Source organism: Giraffa tippelskirchi, chromosome 8 (genome assembly GCF_054371585.1).
Source record: "Giraffa tippelskirchi isolate mGirTip1 chromosome 8, T2T-mGirTip1v1.2.pri, whole genome shotgun sequence".
In the NCBI taxonomy this organism is placed as follows: domain Eukaryota; kingdom Metazoa; phylum Chordata; class Mammalia; order Artiodactyla; family Giraffidae; genus Giraffa; species Giraffa tippelskirchi.
The window spans coordinates 126,477,566-126,500,781 of record NC_137282.1 but is presented as its reverse complement, the minus strand read 5'-3'; the positions used below and the strand labels follow the sequence as shown (position 1 = coordinate 126,500,781).

The following is a 23,216-nucleotide window of genomic DNA, read 5'->3' as shown; positions in this document are numbered from 1 at the left end:
TGTGAGTGGGGGCTGCTCTGTAGCTGCGGTGTGCAGGCTCTCATGGTGGCTTCTCTTGTTGCAGAGCACGGGCTCCAGGGCCCGTGGGCTTCAGCAGTTTTGGCATGCAGGCTCAGTAGTTGCGGCTCCCAGGCTCTAGAGCACCAGCTCAATAGTTGTGGCGTATGGGCTTAGTTGCTCTGCAGCATCTGGGATCTTCCAAGATCAGGGATCAAACCCATGTTTCCTGTGTTGGCAGGCAGATTCTGTACCACTAAGCCACCAGGGTAGCCCCAGCACCACTTATTGACGAGACTGTCTTTTCCCCATTGTATATTCTTGCCTCCTTTGTCATAGGTTAATTATCTAAGTGCATGAGTTTATTTCTGGGCTCCCAGTTCTGTTCCATTTATCTATGTTTCCATTTTTGTGCCATTACCATACTGTTTTGATAATTGTAGCTATGTAGTATAATTTAAAGTCAGGGCAACTGATACCTCCAGCTCTTTTATTCTTTCTCAAGATTGTTTTGGCTCTTCAGAATCTTTTGTGTTCCCATACAGACTTTAGAATTACTAGTTCCTTGGAAAATGCTATTGGTATTTTTACTAGGAATTGCATTGAATCTATAGATTACCTTGAGTAGTATGGTCACTTTAACAGTATTGATTCTTCCAGTCTGTGAATACAGCTAATTTTTCCATCTGTGCTGTCTTCAGTTTCTCTCATCTGTGTATTATAGTTTTCTGAGTACAGATCTTTTTCTTTAGTTAGATTTATTCCTAAGTATTTTATTCTTTTAGATGTGATGGTAATTTGGATTGTTTTTAAATTTCTCTTTCTGATAGTTTATTAGTATATAGAAATGCAACAAAATTTTGTGTATTAATTTTGTATCCTACAATTTTACCTATTCATTGACGACATCCAGTAGTATTTGGGTGTTATCTTTAGGATTTTCTATGAATAGTATCATGTTATCTGGAGACACGGAGAAGGCAATGGCACCCCACTCCAGTACTCTTGCCTGGAAAGTCCCATGGACGGAGGAGCCTAGTAGGCTGCAATCCATGGGGTCGCTAAGAGTCTGACATGACTGAGCGACTTCACTTTCACTTTTCCCTTTCATGCGTTGGAGAAGGAAATGGCAACCCACTCCAGTGTTCTTACCTGGAGAATCCCAGGGACGGTGGAGCCTGGTGGGCTTCCGTCTATGGGGTCGCACAGAGCTCCGACACGACTGAGGTGACTTAGCAGCTAGCATCTGGAGACAATGACAGTTTTACTTCTTCCTTTCCAATTTGGACGCCTTTTATTTATTAGTCCTAATGGGTTTTTGATGGAGTTTTTAGGATTTCTAGATACAGTGTCATGTCATCTGCAAATAGTAACAGTTACACTTTTTCCTTTCTAATTTGGATGCCTTTTATTTCTCTTTCTTGCCTAATTGTGCTGGCTGGGACTTCAGTCCTATATTGAGTACAAGTGGTGAGAGTGGGCATCCTTGTCTTGTTCCTGATCTTAGAGGAAAAGCTTTCAGCTTTTCACCATTGAGCATGATGGCCATTGTGGGCTTGTCACATCTGGCCTTAATGATACTGAGATATGTTTCCCCTATAGCCGCTTTGTTGAGAGTTTTTAATCATAAATGGATGCTGAATTTTGTCAAGTGCTTTTTCTGCATCTGTTGAGAAGGTCATGTGATTTTTATCCTTCGTTTTTTTAATGTGGTATATCATGTTGACTGATTTGCAGATGTTGAACCATTCTTCATCCTTGGAGTAAACCTTACTTGATCATGATATATGATCTTTTTAATGTATTATTTAATTTGGTTTACTAATGTTTTGTTGAGGATTTTTGTATGTATATTCATCAGTGATACTAGCCTGTAATTTTCTTGTGGCATACTTGTCTAGTTTGGGGATTGGGGTAATGCTGTCCTCAAAATGAATTTGGAAGAGTTCCCTCCTCTACTGTTTTTTGGAAGAGTTTGTGAAGGATTAGTATTCATTCTTATTTGAATATTTATTAGAATTCACCAGTGAAGCTGACTGATCCTGGACTTTGGTTGTTAAGAGGTTTTTGACTGCTGATTTAATGTCCTCACTAGTAATCAGTCTGTGTTCAGATTTTGTATTTCAGCATGATTCAGTATTGGTAAGTTGTATGTTGCTAGAAATTTATCCATTTCTTATAGGTTGTCAAATTTGTTGGCATGTGATTGTTCATAATATCAGTTATGATTCTTTGTATTTCTGTTGCATCAGCTGTAACATCTTCTCTTTCATTTCTGATTTTGAGTCTTCTCCCTTTTTTTCTTGGTGAGTCTAGCTAACGGTTTGTCAGTTTTGTTTGCCTATTCAAAGACCTAGCTCTTGGTCCCATTGGTCTTCTCTCTTGTCTTTTCAGTCTGTTTCATTCATTTTTGCTCTCGTCATTGTTTACTTCCTTCTAGTAATTTGGGGCTTTGTTCTTTCTCTAGTTCCTTGAGGTGGAAAGGTAGGGTGTTTACTTGAGACTTATTTCTTCAGGTAGGCATTTATCGCTCTGAACTTCCCTGTTGGAATGGCTTTTACTTCATCCCACAAATTTTGGTATGTTACTCTTCCATTTTTATTTGTCTCAAGGTATTTATTTTTCTTTTGATTTTTTTTCTAAAGAAGAAACAGCCCGTTTGTTGTTCAGTAGCATATTGATTTTTGTTTTAATTTATTTTGGGTTGCACTGGGTCTTCATCGTAGCACATGGGCTTCTCATTTCTGTGGCTTCTCTTGTTGTGGAGCACAGGCTCTGGGCACACGGGCTTCAGTAGTTGCAGCATGTGGACTCAGTAGTTGTGGCTCGCAGGCCTAGTTGCTCCTTGTTATGTGGGATCTTCCTGGACCAGGGATTGAACCCGTGTTCCCTGCATTGGCGGGTGGATTTTTATCCTTTGTACCACCAGGAAAGTCCAGCATGTTATTTTATCTCCACATATTTGTGAAATTTTCAGTTTTCTCCATGTACTTAATTTTTAGTTTCATATCATATGGTCAGAAAAGATGCTTGATATAATTTCAGTCCTCTTAAATTTATTAAGACTTATTTTGTGGCCTAACATATGATCTGTCTTGGAAAATCTTCCATGTGTACTTTAGAAGAATGTGTTTTCTCTTGGTTTGGATGGAATGTATCTGTTAAGTTCATCTGGTCTAATGTATCATTTAGTGCTTATTTTTCCTAATTGATTGTCTGGATGGTGTCTCCGTTGACTTTAGTGAGTTGCTAAAATCCCCTACTATTATTGTATTGCTGTCTATTTCTTTAATAATATGTTTGCTTTATATATTTAGGTGTTCGTTTGTTGGGTACATGCATGCATGCTGCATGTTTAGTTGCTCAGTCATGCTGACTCTTTATGACCCTTTGAACTGCAGCCTACCAGGCTCCTCTGTCCATGGAATTTTTCAGGCAAGAATACTGGAATGGGTTGCCATTTCCTTTTCTAGAGGATCTTCCTAACCCATGAATTGAATGCATGTCTCCTCTGTCTCCTTCATTTCAGGCAGATTCTTTACCCACTTAGCCATCAAGGTAGCCTATTGGGTGCATAAAGACTTATAAATATTATATTTCATATTGGATTGTCTTCTTTCTCATTATGTAATACCCACATTTGTCTGTTTAGTACAGTCTTAGGTTTAAAGCCTCTTTTATCTGATACAGTTATAGCTACTCCAGCTTTATTTTGGTTTCCATTTGGATGGAGTATCTTTTTCTATCCCTTTACTTTCAGTCTGTATGTATTGTTTCATCTGAAGTGAGTCGATTTACTTGTGGATGGATCTTGTTTTTTTCTTTTTTTTTTCTTTTTATATCTACTCAGCCATTCTATTGACTTTTGATTGGAACATTTAGTCTGTTTACATTTAAAGTAATTATTGGTAAGTATGTGCTTATTGCCATTTTGTTAATTGTTTTTGTAGTTCCTCGCTTAATTTGTTTTCTTGTGCTCTTCCTTTGTGGTTTGATGACTTTTAGTGGTTTATTTACATTTTTTTCTCTTTATCTTTTTAAATTTTCTGGGTTTTGCTTTGTGGCTACTGTGAGGTTTACATATGTAACAGTCTGTTTTATAAAGTTAATAGCAACTAAGTTTGATCCTGTTCTGAAGCTCAGCATTTTTATTTTTACTCTTTCCTTTCCTTCCCTCATTTTATGCTTTTGATCTCACATTTTACTTGTGTATCCCTTAATTATTGTTACCATAATTATTTTTACAACTTTTGTCTTTTAACCCTCATACTATTAATAGCTATAATAGTGATTAGTCCACTTTATTTTTACTTTTCGAGTGAAATTTCTTCTTTCATGTATTTTCTTAATACCAATTAGCACTCTTTCTTCCCAGCTTAAAGAAATCCCTTTAACATTTCTTGTTAAGGCCAGTTTGGTAGTGGTGAACAATTTTAGATTTTGTTTGTCTGGAAGACTCTTACCTCCTTGAGTTCTGAATCACTTTCCCAGGTAGAGTATTCTTGGTTAGAAGGTTTTGTCCTTTTGTTTTTTTCTTTAAGCAGTTTGAATATATTGGCCATTTCCTTCTAACCTGCAAAGTTTTTGCTGAAGAATCTACTGATAATCTTATGGGGGTTCCCTTGCCACATAACAGGTTGTTTTTTCTTGCTGCTTTTAGTATTTTCTCCTTGTCCTTAACTTTTGAGGTTTCAGCTATAATATGTTTTGGTGTGCATCTCTTTGGTTTGTCTTCTTTGGAACCTTCTAGGATTCCTGGATCTGGATGTCTGCTATGTGGAGTGTCAACTTTATTATACAAACTTTCAGTTAACCTCCCTTTTTACCATCCCTCTTCTCAACCTGCATTCCTGTCCCCCTTCTCCACTTTAGGTCACCTTACACTTTTTCCCCCCTAGATTGCCAGAGCATTGCTCTCTCTCCCTGTCTCTACATTGTAGTAGATTTATCATTTTATTTTAGTTTTATTGGCTTTGAGTGAAGAGATGATATAAACGTAATTGTGCAGTCTATTATAGTTTCTGTTTCTAGTTTTTTGCTTTAATAAGTGCTGTGATAGCCATTGTTATATCTAAATCTTTGTGTATGTGTTAATTTTTCTATAATAAAAAATTTTTTGTTTTAAACTAATTACAGATTCACAGGAAGTCGCAAAGATAGGACAGGGAGGTCCCAGGGAGCCTTTGTCCAGTATCCCCCAGTGGTTGCTTCTTAACAATATGTAAGAAATTGACCTTGATATAAAGTTGTGTGGTGTGTGTGTGTGCTTATCTTAATTTTTAGGATAAATATAAATGAAATAGTTCAAAATTATTAGTCAAGGCTATGGTTTTTCCAGTAGTCATGTATGGATGTGAGAGTTGGACTATAAAGAAAGCTGAGCGCTGAAGAATTGATGCTTTTGAACTGTGGTGTTGGAGAAGACTCTTGAGAGTCCCTTGGACAGCAAGGAGATCCAACCAGTCCATCCTAAAGGAGATCAGTCCTGGGTGTTCATTGGAAGGACTGATGTTGAAGCTGAAACTCCAATACTTTGGCCACCGGATGCAAAGAGCTGACTCATTTGGAAAGACCTTGATGCTGGGAAAGATTGAGGGCAGGAGGAGAAGGGGACGACAGAGGATGAGATGGTTGGATGGCATCACTGACTCAATGGACATGGGTTTGGGTAGACTCCAGGAGTTGCTGATGGACAGGGAGGCCTGACGTGCTCCAGTTCATGGGGTGGCAAAGAGTTGGACATGACTGAGCGACTGAACTGAACTGATTGTGACTATTACCTAATTATATAAATGACCTATTTAGAATGCTTCTTGTTGTAAGTAACCAAATTCAAACTCACTTCCCAGGCTGTATCTAGAGGGGTTAATGGGGCTTCTGTGATGGTTCAGTGGTAAAGAATACAGCTGCAATGCAGTAGACATGGGTTGGAAAGATTCCCTGGGGAACGAAATGACAACCTACTACAATATTCTTGCCTGGAAAATTCCATGGACAGAGAAGCCTGGTGGGCTACAGTCCATGGGGTCACAAAAGAGTCAGGCACAACTTAACAACTAAACAACAAAAAGAGGTTAATCTGTGAGGCTGGACTCTGAAAATATCTCCGTGGATTTGCCTGTTTTTCTCCACTCCTAGCCAGTACATGGCTTAGCTTAGTTTTTCTGTATTTTAACATCATTTTCAGACATTTGCCTCCTATTTGGTGGTAGTACTCCCCTCTGACAATTCCTTGGTTCTTATTGCTTAAAATTTCAGAAGTAGAGCTTTCAACATCCATTCTTTCCTTCCCTAAAGGTTTCTAGATCTTGTTTGGATCATTTGAGGGAGGTGTTTACCTATGGGAAGGAAGGGTAGTTAGGGCTAGGTGATCAGCAGGCTTGCCAAGTTGTGGTAAATGATACCAGACAGAAGAGGCAGCTGAGCATGAGAGAAGTCCAGTCTCCCTGCACTCGTCCCAACCTAACAGTAAGTTGTATTTTTGGGTTTTTTTTTGCCTATTTTTGAAATGATGGGGCTGTTTCCTGAGTAATTCTCATAGGCAAAGATGCCAACAATTCAGAATTGCACTATATAAGACAAAATTTTTTGTTTCTTCACTCTTTCCAAGATGGGAACCAACCCTGTTAACAATTGTCTGTATCCTTGCAGTTCTTAGTTTGTATACTAATATATGTACCTGTATACATTTTTTTAAAAATTAAAGCACACACACATACATATATTATCTAGTTACTTGTCTTTTTCATCATAATGGTGTGTTTTAACTTTCGTTGAATAGTACCTCTCCAGTTACATGAATGTGCTGTAAATTACTTAATTGCTAATATTGATTACAAATTATATTCATTTATTTTATGCTAACAATAAAGTGACTTTTTTTGCTTTAATATTTATTTCCTGCTAAGTTAAAAGATCTAGGGGTCTAGATATTGTTGTGACATCACAGCATCATGCTAAGGCATTGTTACAAGTTCTCTCATAATATTTTGGGATTGGTTTTTTCCTATGTTGATGTTTTTGTCCCCAAATTGTGGTAAAATACACATAACAAAATCTGCCACCTTAACCATTTTAATTGTACAGTTCAGTCATGTTAATACGTTCACGTTCTAGGACAGCTATCACCACCGTCCTTCCCCATAACACTTCTCATCTCATAAAACCCAAACTCTATATCCGTTAAACATTTTGAGTCTTTGCTTTCAATTCTTGAGGTATATACCCAGAGTAGAATTGTTGAATTATATAGTGATTCTGTTTTTAATTGGTGGGGGGGGCACCATACTGCTTTTCATAGCACCTGCACCATTTTTACATTCTCAGCAGCAAAACACAAAGGTTCCAGTTTCTCCATACTCTTGTCAACATAGTTATTTTTAAATATGTACCTGTACTTTAAAATGCATTAATAATAAGTAATATATATTAATCACTACCTATGTAAAAGGTGACTCAGTGGTCAAGAATCCACCTGCCAATGCAGGAGACATGGGTTTGATCCCTGATTCTTGAAGATCCCCTGGAGGAGAAAATGGCAACCCACTCCAGTATTTTTGCCTGAAAAATCCCAAGGACAGATGAGCCTGGTGAGCTACAGTCCATAGGGTTGTAAAGAGTTAGATACAACTGAGCACACATACATGCATAATAAGATTATGCTAATTATTATATTAAATGTCAAGTTCTCACAGCAGTTAGTATCCTCATTCTGTAGATGAGTAGCTTGTGACTGCTTTGGATGTCAGTTTATGCCAGAGCTCTCAAGTTAACTGGAGAGCTTTTCTAGCTCTTAGAGTTACACTGGTACACTTTATTTTAAAAGAATTTTTAAAAAAGAACTACTCAATTAACTCTTCATTGAAAATGTAGTAGCACTTGACCTTACTGTCTGGACTTGTTGCTTTTTAGGAGTGGTTCTTCAATTTTTTAATCTACATGATTGTTATATATCTATGTAGGATTTTTTCTTTTTAAGTAAAACTGAGTATATCATAGATTTTAACATGTAATCCACTCATATCGAAATGCTCTGAAATTTTATATTTCATTTCCTCTTTAAATCAAGATCTGCCAAGATATTTTCATTTTATTCTATAGTATGCCAGTTTTTTTTTCATGGATATGAAGTTATGTATATGAATACATCAATTTAGATCAAGCTTGTTTGTTATTTAAATTCTCTGTGTACCCTTTTCATTTATTTGAATTTTTTATTCTCCATAAAAAACAAAAACTAACTACAGAAAGTTTTTTTGCAGGTACGTTTTTTTCCCCATGAATTAGGCATGCAATTGAATCTCTCCCCATTGCTGCCATTTGTGTTTTGTGATAAAAACATGATTAACCTCAGGCATATGAAGGCACTTTTTGGGGTAGTTTGATGGGTAAGGTCAATAAGATTTCCAAATGTATGATAATGATTTAGCCAAATGTCATTAAGCCAGCCATGTGTTGGAGTCATACTTATAAGCAATCAGAGCTAATATTTTTTAAATAAAATATTTGAACTCTAAACAAAAATAAAATAACAGATAAATAATAGTGGCTCCTACTGGGCCTAAGAAAATCTCATTGCCGTACATGATGCCATGTGTACTCCTCCTTGAGCTTATCTTTATATTAATAGTTCATTTGTGGAATTAATAGCTATCCTGAATTTGTCTTGTATTTCTTTTGTGTTGTTACCTTATTCATTCTTTTTACTTGGCTTTTTAAAAACTGAGATAAGATTGGCATATAATATTGTATAAGTTTAACATGTACAACATATTTGATGAATTTATATCACATTATGATTGACATTGTAGTGTTAACTAATATCTCTGTTATATCTCATGATTGTTATTTCTTCCAGTGGTGGGAACAGTTAAGATCTAGCCTCTTAGAAAGTTTTATGTTTGTAATATAGTTTTATTGTCTATAATTACCATACTGTTTGTCAGAGCTTCAGCAGTTATTTACTGACTAGTTGCAGTTGTGCAATTATTTATATTTTAACTACACATTGGCTGTTTTGTATGTTTTTAAACTTTGAAGGTAGGATACATTGTATATATTCTACAGCTTGCTGTTGGCACTCCATCTTATGTTTGTGCAGTTCATTCATGCTGATGGATGTAACTTCTTCATTTTTACTGTTGGGTATATTTTATCAGAATACTGTAACTTACCTGTCTCTCCTCTTGATGGACATTTAGTTGTTTCCTGCTTTTCGTTATTACAGACAGTGCTGCTGTGAACACAATTGCATATGCTTCTTCTGGGGCATTCGTAGCAGCAAGATTCATAATAGCTAAACAATAGCAACACTAGAGAGAGATGTCCATCAACTGATTAATGGGTAAATTATAGTCTGGCCTATTTATATAATGCAATATTATTCAGCCATAAAAAGTAGTGAAGTATTGATAACACCCTGTAGCATGGATAAACCTTGAAAACATGCTAAGTGAAAATAGTCACAAAAGACCACATAATATGTGATTTTCTATATCTGAACTATGCAGAATAGGCAAATTCATAGAGACGTAAAGTAGACCAGTGTTTTCCAGAGTGTGGGGCAAGAGTGTAATAGTGAGTAACTGTTGATGGGTTTGGGCTTTTTTTTGGAGGGAGGGGAATAAAAATGTCCTAAATTTAGATTGTAATGAGATTGCACAACTCAATATACTTTAACTAGTGAAGTGTACACTTTAGATTGGTGAACTTATGACATGTGAATTATATCTTCTCTGGTGGCTCAGATGGTAAAGAATTTGCCTGCAATGCAGGAGACCCAGGTTCAATCCCTGGATTGGGAAGATCCCCTGGAGAAGGAAATGGCAACCCACTCCAGTCCTCTTGCCTGGAGAATCCCGTGGACAAAGGAGCCTGGTGGGTTACAATCCATGGGGGTCACAAAGAGTTGGACACAACTGAGCTACTAACACACACACACAAAGAAGTTAAAGTAACTTCCTGGAAAGTGTTTTCAAATCCAACCCACTAGTAGGTTATACACCAATTTAGTGAGTCAGAATGGACTTAACAGTTTCTTTGGTTTTACTTTTTGTTTTGAACTACAGGAATTTCTTCATCATTTATTCTTTAGAAAATATAGGAGTGGGGAGTTTGTGTGGCTAATTTGAATATATGAATTCATGAAATATGTAAGTGAAAATTCATAAATAGCATATTCTTTATGATGATTATGAACATATAGTATTTGACTACAAAAGACTCAGTAAATTTTTGTTTAGTACTTTGGTTTTGCTATTGAGTGATTAGTGATGATTATACCAGAAATGGAATCTTAAGTTGAAAGGATCCTTCGAAATCAGAGAAAACATTCTAACTTGGCTTTTATTACCTCTCGATTCACACTCCAAACTTTGTGTCAGAACAAGCTTGGAAGTACAAGGAGAGCAAAACTGTCAAGTTTTTCCACTGCTTTCTGCTTTCTTCCCAAATTTTTGCCTTGATTCTCTTCTATACCACAGCCAAGTATATTCCTATTTCTAATATTACTGGTGTTTTAATTGGGTTATAAATTATTTGACTTCTTTGGAAGCATACTGCTATTAAATTTTGATCTGTTCATTTCAGTTTATATTGGAGATTTTTAGATGTACTGGGTTAAATTTTGTATGCTTTGAGAGCTTTAAAGTAGTGATAACAATGTTATTCTTCTAAATATAAATAGCATATACTTGTGACACGAAATATTGATAGATATGATAAGTTTTAAAGCACAGACTGAAACTATTTTAGAACTCTCCCTTTTTGTTCTAGGAAGACTGGTTTTTAGTTTCAAATGTTGATAAGCTGAAATTCTTTCTGTAGTATTTCTTCAGAAATTTTACACTGTTATAACAACCACCAATCAAAGTTACAGTGATACTGAGCTCTTTAATCATGTTATCGTCTTATCCTCACTAATAGTAACGGCCTCTGTTTTCTCAAATTTTCTTTCTTTTTTGGGTTTTTGTCTTTTTCTGGCAGAGGCTTTTATTCAGTTGTCTGATGTTCATTGATTGACATCGTGTGTATAAGTGTGGCTTAGTAAAATGGCAGTTTGAGAAAGCCAAGGTAATACAAGGATCTAAAGGAAACTTAGAGACTATAAATCCTATCCTAAAGATAAAAGGAGGCAGTACATCATTGAAACAATACAAGAGTCTGTAGAAAAGGAACATTGAAGGGAAGAAAAAAGTGGGAATTGCATGTCTGTTTTTCAAAACTTAATATTTCACTGCTTTTCAAAAATTTCTCAATTATAGTTCTTAAAATAAAAATTGTAAGACAAGTTTGAAATCAGAGAATTTGTTTTAGAAACCTGTCTTAATAAATTTGGAAATGTTCATTCAGACTCATTATTCCCACTTAGGGACATAGGCCAGGTAAGTTTCCCAAAGACATGCTTTCACTATGAATTGAATCATGCAGTTTTGTAACTACTTTTGTATCCTCTGAGGGACAGAAAGTACTGAGAGTTGAGGCGGGTTGGAACGGCCAGTGAAAATCCAAATCTAGTCATGCTTGCCAGTGTCTCAGCAGCCCATTAATTTTGCTATTAAATTTTTTTCTGTTGAATTGAATCTTTTGAAAAAAACAGTCTGATGAAAAAGGTTTGAAAATGCAAATAAAATACTGGGAAATGGGAATTAAGGTTCCTTTTCCTGCAATTGCTGAAAAGAGTGATGTGGACACTGCTTCTTTTGCTCAAAGCTTTATGAAGCAGGCAGCTTTTAAGTGTCAGAGCCTGAATGCAAATCCAAGTCTTTCTGCCTCCCGAACTACTTACTCGGTGCTCAGAAGTTTTGATATAATTAATTGATGGCATGTAGAGAAAGGAAATCAGTTTTAAGTGTTTAGCACGTTATAAAATAACATTTTAACTTATCAAATAAAGCAAGTTTTTTAAACTTAGTAATACTTGAATACTCGAAGCCCATATGTGACTGGAGATGTAATTCATTACAGCTCATTCAGAAAAGTCATACTATATAAAAACAATTTGTGGCCACAGACTGAAAGAAATAATCCAAAGTGTTAATATGTTCAGACTAGAGATGTTTTAGGACAAAATAATTATTTTTCATATTTCCTATATTTAATGTGTTATTTTTATAAACAGGGAAAAATGTTCCTATCTTTACCTGGTAGTTTAACTTTAGGGGAATAATTCTAAATACAGAATAAAAATTGTCTAAAAATACTCAACAGCTTTAATATTTAGTACTGAAAAGTTAGAAACAAGTGTCCAGCTGAACAGAATGTACCAGAGTAAATAGTGATACCACTAAGGGAAGTATGATTTAAGAGATTGTGTAGGAATGAGGGGGTAAGTTAACAATATAATAGGAAAAGCAGGGTACAAATTCGTTTATAAAGTATGTATTTTTGTAAAAATAACAGCAAATTACTGGAGGAAGGTCTAGTAGTTTTACCAGCAGTTTTGTTTGGGTATTGAGATTCAAGTAATTTTTCCCCTTTGTACTTTTATATATTTTCCAGATTTTATTTAATCATGTACTGACTTTTTAAAACTAGACTTTTCCTAACACAAGGTAAAGTGATAGGTAATGTTTTCCTAGGCTGCTACTGCGTAACATTCTGTTCGTGTTATCTGTTCATGGGTCCTGTTTTCTTCTGCTCACATGGAATGAACATGTTTGTATTATTTCTTAGATCTGAAACTCAGCCCCGAGGCTCTGCTCCACACTCTGAGAGTGACCCGCCTGAGCAGGAAGAGGAGATCCTGGGATCTGATGATGATGAGCAGGAAGATCCCAATGATTACTGCAAAGGTAAGGTTTTCTGTGAGGAGATACCAAGTAAGATATAATTCATGTGTACACGCTTTCATTTGAATATTTGATCTATCAGCATAAATGATGTTAATGCTTTCTGCTTATTGCATCCTTTTCTCTTAAGTATAGGAGTTAGTATTTCCTTTTAGTTTGACTTAATTAAAGCTTAGTTTAAATTAAATGTATCTACTCCTTTTTTCCTTAAAAAAGGATAGTGCATATTTTCCTTAGAAAATTTCAGAAATATATTAAACAAAAAGAAAACAAAAGTCATCTATAATGCTGTCATCCAGAAGTGAACAGTGATAAGATTTGATATGTAGACTTTTGAAAAACACATTTTCACTACTCTTCTGAAAGCGATGATAGCTAAGCTACATTATATTAGAATTACGGATACTTAAAAACTGTGGCATAAGATTGCCTGATATATTTTGTTTCTTTTACAAAATGTTCCAGAATTCTTGGGTAGATTGAATCTTATAACAGAATGTATCTTACCATCGAGGAGAACTTGGTTCTTCTCAGCAGGCAGAGATAGATGTTTAAATCCTTTGATTCCTGCCACTGTTGTCAGCCTTTTCTGGTCTTCTGGTTTCTGTTTTGTTGTGCTGTGTTTTGGAAAAGTAATTTTTTTTTTCAAGTTAACATGAGCTCAATAATACTGTGTTGCTGACTTGATTTAAAATTTTCTTTTGTTGAATTGATTGTATTAAAAGAAACCATTTTTATTTGCTATATATATATAAATGTTGGAAAATGTGAGTTTTTTTGTGGTTTTTTTTTTAACTACTTAAGTGATTATTTCCCTCTGTTGTTTCTTCCAGGAGGTTATCATCTTGTGAAAATTGGAGATCTATTCAATGGGAGATATCATGTGATCCGAAAGTTGGGCTGGGGACACTTTTCAACTGTGTGGTTATCATGGGATATTCAGTAAGTTTTAGTACAAGAGGATTAGGTGATTCCTAAATGTTTGTGTTTAATTTTCCACTTTTAGTCTAGCTCTAGACTGATTTCTTAATAAAAATCTTGTAGTTGATAATCTTTATGTTCTTGGGCAAATGACTTTCCTCTGGTGAAGCAGCACCTTAGAGGAGACGCAAGATTGATTAAATTATTATCAGTAAGGCTCTTGAAACTCCCAAATTCAAAACATTACAGATACTCAAAGGAAGTATAGTATATTAGTTCATAGTTTTTCCCACTGGAATAGAGCTAAATTTTTAGATGGTGTCCTAGACCAACCTGTGTGAAATTATTTTCTTGTGTTTTGTTTCTATAACAGATTTGCTCAGCCATACAGTCTAAAACCTCTACATAAAAATCACAGGCAGTTAACACTGGATGTTTACCTTAAAGTATATCTGCTATCTTTGATGAGACAGCAATTGCTATCTGTGCACTATTTTTATCAGTTTTTCACCCAAGTATTTCTTCTGGCTTCTTAGAGGAAAGTATAATATTATAGCTTTTAACCTTTTAGGTTTTGCTATATAAGTATACAGAATACTTCTGATTTGGTGAAGTTTTCCCCCTTACTTATTCCCATTTCATGGTTTTACATGAGCATTCTGAAAGTAGATTTTAACTCAGAGAAAGTGTTTGATGACTGACATTACCTAGAAACAGATTTTCTTCTTGTAAGTTAAATTTGGCCAGTTAGTGCTATTAACAGGTGCAAAAGATCCCACAGAAGTAGTAGTTTGTGTTTGAGTACAGGGAAACATGAAATCAGTATTCGTTCTGTCACTGTCTCCCAGCTATGGTTAAATGTTAGCTTCCTAACGGAAAGGTAAGGCATTTAGTCTTAATTGCCTGTGTTGTTTCTTAGGGGAAAGAAATTCGTGGCAATGAAAGTAGTTAAAAGTGCTGAACATTATACTGAAACTGCACTTGATGAAATCCGGTTGCTGAAATCAGTAAGTATTAGATTGTATGTGTGAGCTGCATTATAAATAAATAAAGTTTTATTGAAGTTAAGATATACCAAGTATATACTTTTTGACATGGCTAAGTTTTACTGTAAAGCTCCAGTATCCTTAAAGAGGTAGAAGAAGACAGTATTTACACATTCTGTGTGTTTGGTAGGGAACTGGTGGAATATGCTGTGATAGCAACTCTTCCTATTCATGCACACTGAAAAAAAAACCTTGCAAATAAAAATGTTTATTGAGCATGTTTTATGTGCCAGATAACACAGTTTTTCTTTCCTGCCATGGTTAAAAGAAAAGGTGTGTGAATAAATATATAACTTCTATTTTGTTTTAAAATCTTTAATAATATATAGTATAAAAATAAGCACTATAGTTACTAATTCCCTTATATTACCTGGAAACTTAGGTAAATATTTTCAAAAACTTATTTTCAGTTTTCTTAAAAATTAGGAAATGTCAGTGAGGTAGAAGTAGCTTAAATCCCAAGTGAGAAGACATGAGTTTTTAGGACCGGCTCTATCTGAATATATCCTCAACTCATCTTTTTATTTCCTCTGAGCCTTTGATTTTTCATTCAGAAAAGTGAGGATGCTAGACCAAGAGAGCTTCAGGGAAGTACTTTCAAAGTGCCAGTCTGCAACAAGATGAGCTCATGCCCCAAAGTAAATCAGGGTACTGCTTCCTTCCCTGAGAACGTTTTTCTTTGAAAAAAATGAAGGCTGAATAAGCAGTATGGTTAGTGCTATGGTTGATTTGCATCATGCAAAAGCTCCTGAATTCTTCCTGGCCTGGTAATTAGCAGTTAATTTGGGAGTGAGTAGCAAAATGTTATAATCAGAACAGTGACTGTACAATACAATCTTTGTTGATTGTATTTTCTTTTGTGAACTGTTTATATTAAGTTCTTTGAGCTATTAAAATTTTATGTTTGTCTTATAGATTTGTATGAGCTCTTTTCTGAAGTAATCCTTTGTTACATATGCTGCTGGTATCCCCTCCCTCACCATTTGGTTTATTTCTGTGCTTTCCCTTTTTATTTTAAATATTGTCTTCCCTATTAATAGGTTCGTAATTCAGATCCTAATGATCCAAATAGAGAAATGGTTGTTCAACTACTAGATGACTTTAAAATATCAGGAGTTAATGGAACACGTATCCTTTTTAGAACCTATTTTGAAAACAAATCATGAAATAACTTTATTTCCAAAAAAAGAATGAGATTTGCATTGGTCTCTTTTCTCAAAACTATAATCAAAATGTTTTTTATTTTATTGTAAACTTTTGAACACAGTTGTGAATCATGTCTGTCTTTTGTATGTTGTGTTTTTTAAAGCTATTGCTTTACACTTTTTCCTTTTTTCCAGGCAAATTAGAACTGAAGTCAAAAGAAACTTTAAGAAGAAAGACTTGTAGTACTAAGTAAAGTTTCTATTTTTTATCAATTAACACAGATTTTAATGGAATTATTGAGAAATAGTGGGTAAATAAGAATTCAGTGCACCTTATTATCTCAGTATTTAAGAGGCTGTACATGTAGATTATGCTTAGAATCTAAATGTAATTGTTCATATTCTATCATAATGAAAAAAACTAACTAGTTTTATGTTTTGATCTGGAATTTTAGAATTTTAAAGTTGAAAGAAATGTTAGCTGTTTTTTTCCCCCATAAGTTAATAGCAGTGTGACATGCAAAGAGCTGATTGAAAGGTTGTTGCAACAGCTATGCTAGTAAAGGCCTATCAAATTTTTCAGAATAAAAGATGAAGAATTTCACTTGGATTGGAAAGTCTAAAACTGTTTTTGAAAGTGTTTGAAAATGTGTAAGGAAAGATTTGATGTATCATTCTACTTTCCCTGCATGTTTAGCTTCTCTTAACACACATACTCTTTGTAGCCAGTGGTAAGGAAATGGGCTGCATAGGATTCTGTAGTATCATGTGAACTGTGGTTTAGGAGATTTGAACTAATGGAGAAAGGATAAGAAAGGAGAGAGAACAGGTGATAACAGGAAGATTTTATCTATCATTCTGAAGTTAGTTTTCAGTTACTTCCTTGGAGAAGTATAAGTCATATCCCCCTGCCCCCATCTCTAAGGAATACAGATACAAGAATCATGCCATATGAATCATCAATTTATGTCTGTTGCGGTCATTTCATAGGTGACTTATTGTGTGTGTGTGCACACATTTTCTCAAAGAATTAGGAAGGCTAACCAAGAAATAAACCATATAGGATATTGTAATGGCTGTTAGATTCTGTTTCCCTATTACTTGACCTTGTAATGTTTGTCATTGTGCCAAATTTCTCTCTTAATTTGGGAACATTATAGTAAAACTGTGAAAACAGTCTGTATAATCTCCTTAGTAATGCAGAGTACCTTTTTTGGACCCTAAGCAAGACTTTTTTTTTTAACTGTTGAAATATCTTAATAGATTTGAATTTCAAGTTCTAAGATGTTTTCCAAACATCACCGTATGGTTTCTCTGTAGTTTCTGTTCGCTGAGTTCCAATTTTACTCATTTCTCCCTTTATCCTTAGCCGTTTCTCTCTGCCCTTCCTCCTACTTGTCTCCCAACTGTTTCAGTTACGGCGTTATTTGCTGCTTCTAGAGACTGAAAAGGATAAAACGCAGAGCCCTGAGTTAAGGTTTAATGGGTTATGTCATTCTCCTGCCCCTCATCTCTTTGCACAGCACAGGCATAACTGTATGGAGCTACATATCTGTGATTTTCTTTGTATCTGGGTATACTGCTTTTTCTCTGGAGCACTGTCCTTTCTCATTTTGAAGTATCACAAGGACTCTGAACTAGAAAGTTAGTCATAGACTTCAGTATAAATGGGTTCTTTTTGCTTCCATGGGTGGTGAGGGGAGAAGAGTGATTAAGAAGGAACAGCTGATCTTTACATAATATTAACATAAGTCAGTGTCATTTTTGGCCACCTATGTGACCTACTGTTTTTAGGATACTTTTTTTTCTGGTGTGTATTTTACCTCTTTTGCTAGCTCTTCTTGTTCATAAGGCACTCTAAATATGGCTTTTAATTAATTTTCAGCCTTTTTTCTTTACACCATCTCCTACGAAATTTTTTTTTGCCTATCTTTTTGCTATTTCACCCAGTTCTTTTTGTTTTTAAGCTATTAAATGTTTGATCATTTTTATATCACTACTTGCAAATTAAAACAACATTGTTGTCAAGTTGTAATGCTTCTCTCAAAGGAAAGTTAATAATAAAGCTAGGAATGTGAGAATAACTTAAAATTCTCTTTTCTGGTTTGTTTAATCAATCTGCATTCTAAAATATCTTATTTTGGTATATTTCATATATACAGAAATAGAATAGTTTGAATCCTCAGAGATCCATTACCCATTCCCAAATTTATCAACTTGTAACCAATGTTGTTTTTATTTCCTAATAATTTTGTGACCAGTCTTAAATACATTATTTCATCCATAATTATTTTAGAAAGTATTTCCAAAAGACAGAGACTCTTAAAATATAACCCCAACATAGTTATTATTCCTAAAAAAATCGGGGACCAGTTTCTTAGTCCCTTTATGTAGTCAGTGTTTCAGTCTCTCTAGATGTCTCTTTTTCTTTTTTTAATTCTTAACTTTAGTCAAGAGTCACATAAAGTTTTTAACAGTTCCTTTATTATTTGGCACATCAAAATGTTGCAGGCTCATTTTGTATATTTACTGTCCCAGACCTGGGGTCAGCCATTTATCTACAAAGCCCTAATTCCTTTTAGTGGGACATGGGGGACAGAACCTAAGCACAGCACACAGTTTGCTACTGGGTTGGTTACTGCCATCAATTTCATGATTTGTTAATCCTCTGCAAAGAGCAAGTACCTTCATTCTCTTCCTCCTCTCCCTTTTTTTGTGTCACTTGGAAGTTGCCTTTACAGCTTACTCTTATGGGTCTGTGGGTTTGTTTGTTTGGATTATTTTTTCTTTATGTCTTTCATTTTGGATAGTTTCTATTGCTGTACTTTTGAGTTTACTCATCTCATTCTGCAGTGTCTGATCTGCCATTTATCCCATCCATGGTATTTTTCATCTCTCACTTTCTGCTTTTCATCTCAGAAGTTCAATTTGGGTTTCTCTTTTTCTTCCAGTTTTATTGAGATATAATTTGATAATTATCGCGCACACTGTGATAAGTCTACTAAGGTGATATTATCATACAGAGATGTTAAAAGTTGACTGTATTCTCCACACTGTACATTTCACACCCATGACTCACTTATTTTGCATCTGGAAGTTTGTAGTTCTTAATCGGTCTCACCTGTTTCTTTCCTCCTCCAGCCGTCCTCCCTCTGACAACCACCTGTTTGTTCTCTGTATCTATAACTCTGTTTTCTTGTGTTTGTTCATTTGTTTGTCTTTTATATTCCGCATTATCAAGTGAAATTGTACAGTGTTTGTCTTTCTCTGTCTCATTTATCTCACTTAGAAGCATACCCTTTAAGTTCATCTATGTCATAAATGGCAAGGTTTCATTGTTTTTATGGCTAATCCATTAATGTATACACCACCTCTTCTTTGCGTCTCTCTCTTTTTTAGATCTTTTGTATCTCTTTTCAACATATGGAATACTGCTATGACTATTTAATTTCCTTGTCTGCTAATTCTAACAAGTGGGTCGGTTCTGGGTCAGTTCCAAATGATTGATAATTCTAATTTTCAGATACATTTCCTTCATCTTTGTTGCCTGGTAGTCTTTCATTGATACATTGTGATTTTTACCTTGTTAGCTGTTGGATATTTTGTATTCCTTTAAATCTTGAGCTTTGTTCTGGAATGCGGTTATTGCCAGGAAACAGTTTGATCCTTTTCAGATTTTACCTTTATGATTTGTTAGATGGCTAGGACTGTTCATTCCTTCCACTGAGGCAAGGTCTTCCTAAATATTCTGCCAAATGCCCCATAATTATGAATTTTTCCAGGCTTTTTTTTTTTTTAATTGGACTTTCCTGGTGGCTTATATGATAGAGAATCTGCCTGCAACATAGGAGACCTGGGTTTGATCCCTGGGTCGGGAGAAGGAAATGGCTACCCACTCCAGTTTCTTCCTGGAAAACCCCATGGACAAGAGGAGCCTGGTGAGCTATGGTTCATGGGGTTTCAGAGTCAACAAGACTGAGTGACTTTCACTTTCTGTTCATAATTGGTACATAACATTGTATTAGTTTTTGATATACAGCATAATGATTTAATAGATGTATACATTGCAAAATGATTACCATGGTAAAGTTAACAGCCATTACCACACATAGTTACATGTTTTTCTTGTGTTGAGAACTCACTTACCAACTCTCAAATATACAATGCTGCTGCTGCTGCTAAGTCGCTTCAGTCGTGTCCAACTCTGTGCGACCCCATAGATGGCTGCCCACCAGGCTCCCTCATCCCCGGGATTCTCCAGGCAAGAACCCTGGAGTGGGTTGCCATTTCCTTCTCCAATGCGTGAAAGTGAAGTCTCTCAGTCGTGTCCGACTCCTAACGACCCCGTGGACTGCAGCCTACGCAGCTCCTCCGTCCATGGGCTTTTCCAGGCAAGACTACTGGAGAGGGGTGCCATTGCCTTCTCCGCAAATGTACAGTATTGTATTATTAAGTACAGTCACCATCCTGTACCTTACACACTCAGTACTTACCAGAAGTTTGTACCTTCTGACCACCATCACCCATTTCCTCCACCTCCCACCTTTGGCAGCCACTAGTGTCTTTTCTGTATCTGAGTTTGTTGTCTTGTTTTGGTTTTAGATTCCACATATAAGTGAGATCATACAGTCTTGTTTCATTTGGCATGACAGCCTCAAGGTCCATCTGTGTTGTCACACATGGCAGGGCTTCCTTCTTATGGCTGAATAATATTCCATTGTGTATGTAGACCACGTTTTCTTTATATTCATCCATCAGTGGACACTTAGGTTGCTTCTGTGTCTTGCTATTTGCTTTGCATTTCCCTGATGATTAGTGATGTCACAGTCTTTTTCATGTACCTGTTGGCCATCTGTATGTCTCCTCCAGAAAAATGTGTTCAGATTCTTTGTTCATGTTTTAATCAGACTGAGGTCTTTTCCCCCTGTTGAGTCATACGAGTTTTTTTATATTTTTTATTAACTCCTTGTCAGATCTTTGATTTGCAAGTATTTTTTCCCATTCCATAGGTGGCCTATTCATTTTCATTTTGTTTCCTTTTTTCTGCAGAAGATTTTTAGTTTGAAATAATTCTTGTTCATTTTTGCTTTTGTTGACTTTGTTTTTGGTGTCAGATCCAAAATATCATCGCCAAGACCAATGTCAAGGAGCTTACCACCTGTGTATTCTTTTAACAGTTTTATTGTTTCAGGTCTTATGTTCAGGTGTTTCATACATTTTGAGTTGATTTTGGGATATAAGATAACGGTCTAGTTTCATCCTTTTGCAGTTGGCTGTTCAGTTTTCGCAGCATGACTTATTGAAGTTACTGTCCCCATTGTATATTCTTGGCTCCTTTGTTGTAAGTTAATTGATCACATATGTGTGGATTTATTTCTCGCCTGTAACTGAATTTTTCTAGTCTTCCTGGTTGGAGCCCTGTGGGGACACTGGGCACTGTTCCCTCTAGTCCTTTCAGATGGTTTTCCCCCGCTAGTAGTTTCCTCATATGCCTAGGCTGATTACTGCTCTGCTGAATGTTTGAGGCAGACTGCATTGCAGATCTCCAGGGCTCTCTTTCTCTACAGCTCTCTCCTTCCAGTCCCTTGTTCTGTGAACCATAGCTGCTGCCTTTATCTCCCAAGACTCAGTTCCATCTGTTTAACTCAAGGGGTTTGCCTGGAAAGTCTCAAGGCAGTAATTACTGTCTCAAGAAGACAGTAATCTGTCAGAGGTCACTGCTTTCTTTGCCTGATATCCAGGGTCGTTAAATCTGTTGCTTTATGTATTTTGCTTGATTTTGTTGTTGTCGCTTAAAGCAAGAGGGTAAACCCAGTCCCTGTTACTCTATCTTGACTAAAGAAGTTCCTAGAGGTATGTTTAACTTGAAGAAATTACCAACCTGTTTTCCAAAGAGGTTGTACCATTTTACACTTTTGTTACTGCAGCATGGGAGTTCCAGTTGCTCCATATCCTCACCTACATTTAATCGTGTTAGTCTCTTAATTTTTTTTTAAATAGGTTTTTCGTTTTTTTTTTAACTAGGCTGAATCTTCTTTGCTACCCAGGTGTTTCTGCAGGTGGTGGCAAGCAAGGGCTCCTCTGCTGCAGTGTGCAGGCTTCTCATGGCAGGGGCCTCGTGGTGTGGAGAACAGGTTCTGGGGCATGCAGGCTTCAGTCGTTGTGGTTCCAGGGCTGCAGAGTACAGGCTGAATAGTTGTGACGCTCGGGCTCAGTTGCTCCGCAGCATGTGGGATCTTCCTCAACGAGGGACTGAGCTCGTGTCTCCTGCATTGGCAGGCAGATTCTTTACCACTGAGCCACCAGAGAAACCCTAATCTTTTTAATTCAGTCATTCTGGTGAGTTTGAAATTGTATCTCACTATAATTTTGATTGTATTTTCTAAGGTAGTCATGTCCATTTTTCAATCTTTAATTGAGAACAGTTTCTTTCATGCATTCACTACCACCACCCCCCTACTGACCTCAAAGAATCCAGGCCAGTTGTATTGTTCCTTAATTTGGATTTGCCTGAATGTTTGCTCATGATTAAGTTCATTAATCATTTTTGTCAGGTATACTACATTTTTTCTTATTGCATTACATCAGACGGTACATGATGTGAATTTGTGCTTATCATTGGTCATAATATTTTTGATCATTTGGTTAAGGCAGAGTCTTCTGTATTTCCCTGTTTAAAAGTACCTTTTTCCCTTTATAATTAGTAAGCAGTCTGTGGGGTAGGGTAACTCCATGAGAATTCTTTCTCCCCAGCCATCTTTATCTGTAGTTTTAGTATTCATTGATTCTTACCTCAATCAGTTCAGTTATTACTGTAGTGATTGTAAAATGGTAACTTTTATTTCTGTCATACTTTATATATTAATTGACTTTTTCTTTAACGAAGATGTTTTTCTTCCCTAAACACTCTTATTTTAGCATCTTGTTTGGATTCATTCTGTTTTTAGTTTAAGTGAATTCATAACTTCACTCTGCAGAATGTTCTCAACTTTGGCCCGTGGTTTCTTCAAGCTGGTTCCTATTTCCTCTTGACGTGTTCCCTTACTGTTGGCGCAGCAAGGTATTCCAAGTTGCCCAAAGGCCCTGGATTTGGCCTTTTGTTTAAGGAGTCCAGGTTTTCCTGTAGTGGAGAATCTTATTTAAAACAGAAGTCTGTTTTAAAACGATCATTATTACATACAAATGTCTTGACTTTCCAACTGATGTAGAAACTTCTGTCGAAAAGACAACGTCTTCCTACTAAAATGCCTGCAGCGCCCGGGCCCTAGCACTGCAGATCCACAGTCTTCTGTCACAAAACATGATTTTGGGTGTTCATA

At 36.0% G+C, this 23,216-nt stretch overlaps 1 protein-coding gene across 1 annotated transcript in view; it reads left to right on the top strand.

The window, feature by feature from the left end:
• The window catches only part of SRPK1 (SRSF protein kinase 1), a 64,434-nt gene that overhangs the window by 18,003 nt on the left and 23,215 nt on the right, over window positions 1-23,216 (top strand). The window contains 4 exon segments of the mRNA XM_081520203.1: window positions 12,670-12,788; window positions 13,619-13,727; window positions 14,626-14,713; window positions 15,793-15,880. Coding sequence (XP_081376329.1) covers window positions 12,670-12,788; window positions 13,619-13,727; window positions 14,626-14,713; window positions 15,793-15,880 — 404 coding nt within the window.